Raw genomic sequence first — 3,599 nt, 5'->3', positions numbered from 1 at the left:
TCACGGGCTTGTAGATGTCGAACGGGGTCTTGATATCACGCCAAAAAATTTCCTTGCTGGAGTATCGTCATTGATCGTCGCGTTCGGAGTGTAGTTGTACGCCGAGATTACGCTGTCGAGTGACCCCGCGGACGCGTCGAGAGATGACTTAATCGTTCGCACCATGCGTTCTGCCAGACCATTCGACATGGGCATTCTTGGCGCGCAGCGTAGGTGGATGATGTTTAGGTCAGAGCAAAACTGGGCGAATTCTTGAGACGTGAATTGCGCGCCGTTGTCTGAGACAATTGTGTCTGGTGGCCCAAAATGGCGGAACAACTGTCTTAAATACGAGATGAGACCTGCAGCTGTCAACGCGGGTAGCCACTGAGCATCTACGTACTTTGAGAAACTGTCCACAACCACAACGAAAGTCTTCCCCCTTTTTGGCTCTCCAAAATCGATATGGATGCGGGACCAAACTTTGTCGGTGTTTGGCCACGGAGCCAACGGAACTCTTACGGGATTCGCGGCTGAGTCAATGCACAGTGAGCAACTCCTGACCACGTGCTCGACGTCACTTGCCATCGCGGGCCAATAGAAGTGCAGTCTGGCCAGGCTCTTCATGCGGCGAATTCCTGGATGACCCAGATGTAGCTGCTCAAGAACTGTCGGCTGCATTGCTTTCGGAACAACCACACGTTCATTCAAGAGCAAAATATTCTTTGAAAGGCACAGGGAGTCGGCAGCATTCAAGAAAGGACGGAGATGTGGATCTTTTCTGTCCGCCTCAGCCCAGCCGTGTGAAAGCCTCCGGATAACTTTGCTCAGTATCGGATCGAGCTCGGTTTCCCTGCCAAGTCGGTGTCTGGACTCTTCCGTGTTGAGAGCAAGGATGTGAGCTTCGAGTTCAGTCTCCACGGATTGATCCAAGTTGGCGACAACCTCTTCTAGCTCCGAGTCCGTGGTTGAGTCTCGGGCTTCAGCAATAAGCCGCGATAGTGCGTCGGCTTGACCGAACTCCTCAGTTCTGATGTACTCGATTTCGAAATCGAATCCGACCAACCGAAGAGCCCAACGTTTGAGCCTTGCTGCGGTGCGCTCCTGCAATCCTTTGGTGTTTGACGTTCGGAACAAAGCTAGAAGAGGCCGATGATCTGTCTGAAGAATGAAACGTCTCCCCCAAACAAATTTCTTGAATCTCTCTACGGCCGTCACCAGCGCAAAAGCTTCCTTTTCCACCTGGCTATAGTTCCGTTGGGACTTGCTGAGAGATTTACTCATGTGGAATACCGCGCGCTCGTTTCCGTCCGCGTAACGCTGTAGTAGAACGCCACCAATACCAGTTTGGCTGGCGTCCGCGGCCACCACGAGCGTTTGTCGGGGATCATAATGCGACAGGAGCAAAGGACCACATAGCATGTCCTTGATGCCAGTGAGAGCGGCGTCATGCTGCACGCCCCACTCAAACCGAGCGTCTTTCGCGAGCAATGCCTCCAATGGAGTTTTGAAACGATGCAGGTTTTTCACGAACTTGCCGTAGTAGTTCACCAGACCTAGAAGTGCACGAACTTCTTTTTGATTCGCCGGCTTCCTCAGGTTCTTGATCACGGCGATCCTGGCCGGATCAGCCTCAATGCCTTTGTCGGATATAACCATTCCGAGATATTTCACCGTAGGGACGTTGAAGAAGCATTTTTCAATCCGTAGCCGGAACCCCCAATCTTCAAGCCGTCGCAGCACGTCGACCAGACGCTGTTCATAGAGCTTATAATTCGGGGCCATGATCAGGATATCGTCTAGATATACCAGGACGCCATCCAGGCCAGCGAGTGCCTGATCGATGGTTTTTTGGAATATGGCCGGTGCTGTTTTGAGGCCAAACACAAGCCTTGTATATCTGAAGAGGCCTCGATGAGTCGTGATCGTCGTCAGCTGCTGACTCGGAGTGTCCAGACGTAGCTGTAAGTATGCATCCGCCAAATCGAGGTGTGCGAAAATTTTGTTTCCGGAAAATTTCGTCATCACCTCTTCCATGTTCGGGAGCGGGTGTTCGATGTCTACGAGCGCATCATTCAGCCCAGTTGAGTAATCTGCGCAAACTCTGACTGCTCCATTTGGTTTCTTTACGACTACAATGGGAGTAGCCCAATCAGACGAATCCACAGGGATCAGAGTTCCGTTCTGGACCAGTCTGTCCAGCTCTTTGTCGATTGATTCCTGCAGTGCGAATGCGACAGGCCGCGGTCGAAGATGAACCGGCACGGCGTTTGGGGCCAGTTGCAGATGAACTTCTAATTTCGTGCATGTGCCCAGCCCAGTTTCAAAGAGATTCGGGAATCGCGACGTCAGTGAACTCGTGCTGATCCCATTGATTTGGACTTCCGGCTGCAACTTCCAGGAAACGATACCGAGCTGCTTCAGCAACCGGCCGCACAGGAGATTGGCTTTCCCGCTTTCGAGGACGAGGACGGGCTCTACAAGCGACTTATCGTTGAATTGAAAGCGTGCGTTGAAGAACCCTCTGGACCTTATGCTTCCACCATCCACGTGTGTGCATTGAGAGTCGTAGACGGCCAGTCTGGGGGCTCCCAGACCATTCCAAGTGTCGTGATTCATCGTCGAGATATCTGCTCCGGAGTCGGCGCGAAATGTCACCTTCTTGCCATTGACGCTCAGCGTCACGAAGGTTCGGCCCTCGTCAAGCTTGGCTCTGTTCAACATTTGATTGACTTGGACACTGTTGGTCTGGGCAGACCGACAAACTTTAGCCAGGTGACCGACTTTCCTACACGTATTGCACTTCGCCTCTCTGAACTTGCAATCTTTTCGGAAATGGTCACCCCCGCAACCCGGGCAAGCGTGTGGTCTTTTCGGAGGCTTCGCCGAGTCAGATTTCGGATTCGCTCGTTTCTTTCCACTGAACCCTGCTTTGGCTGCGAAAACCACAGGTTCATCCTTCACCGTTTTCTGTGCGTCGCTGTCCACTACAGTGTCTACGGTTCTAGTCTCGAAACGCCTCATGACCGTACGAAGCTCCTCGAGGGTGATGTCCGGCTTTTCGTCGACGGATCTCATGATCACGCCTCTCAGGCTCTTATACGAAGGATCAGAAAGTTGGAGAAGCATGATGAATATGTTGAAGTTCTGCAGCGTTAGTTTACTGAACTCAAAATCATCGCCACTCAGCTTAGTCGAATTGACGATTTCTTCAACCAATTTGCCTGGTGCGTGTCGCACGACCAGAAGGGTGTCGTGCCGACGACGAAAGAGCGATTTTGACTCTCCGAACATGGATTCTAACAAAGGTCTCCGTAGGACTTGCTTTCGGGCTGCTCAGGGGAAGTTCTGCCACGCAGTTGGTTGTATTCTCGGGGGCCTAAAGCTTTGAGTATGAGCTGGCGACGCTCATCGTCGGAGTTGCAATGTGAGGAGAGATATGGCTCGTTGCGTTTGAACCAGCGATTAAACGTCTGACCATTCCCAGGCTCGTAATTGAACGTTCCGATCAAAGAGAGCACGTTGTTGAGAGCGACTACACGATCTTCGATGGGCTTCGCTTCTGTCTTCGCCTGGAGGAGCTTCAAAGCTTCAGCAATCTGTGCGAGTGCAGCTTCCAT

The 3,599-nt window shown here is 52.1% G+C and overlaps 1 protein-coding gene across 1 annotated transcript; it reads right to left on the bottom strand.

Annotated features, from left to right (window-relative positions):
• LOC100904273 (uncharacterized protein K02A2.6-like) lies at positions 1–3,599 on the bottom strand. The gene is made up of 2 exons (XM_003742978.1): positions 3,305–3,599; positions 1–3,203 (listed from the first exon to the last, which is right to left on the bottom strand). The coding sequence occupies exons 1-2, from the start codon at positions 3,597–3,599 to the stop codon at positions 1–3; spliced, it is 3,498 nt and encodes a 1,165-aa protein (XP_003743026.1).

The sequence above is a fragment of the Galendromus occidentalis genome, unplaced genomic scaffold (genome assembly GCF_000255335.2).
Source record: "Galendromus occidentalis unplaced genomic scaffold, Mocc_1.1 scf7180000077436, whole genome shotgun sequence".
NCBI classification, from domain to species: domain Eukaryota; kingdom Metazoa; phylum Arthropoda; class Arachnida; order Mesostigmata; family Phytoseiidae; genus Galendromus; species Galendromus occidentalis.
This window is presented reverse-complemented; position numbering and strand designations above follow the sequence as displayed.

What these genes read in the sequence shown, in the direction of transcription:
- LOC100904273 (XM_003742978.1), bottom strand. Translation starts at nt 3,599, where the DNA reads ATGGAAGCTGCACTCGCACAGATTGCTGAAGCTTTGAAGCTCCTCCAG. An exon ending in TTCCCCTGAGCAGCCCGAAA is followed by an intron (nt 3,204 to 3,304) that starts GCAAGTCCTACG and finishes GACACGCACCAG; the next exon opens with GCAAATTGGTTGAAGAAATC.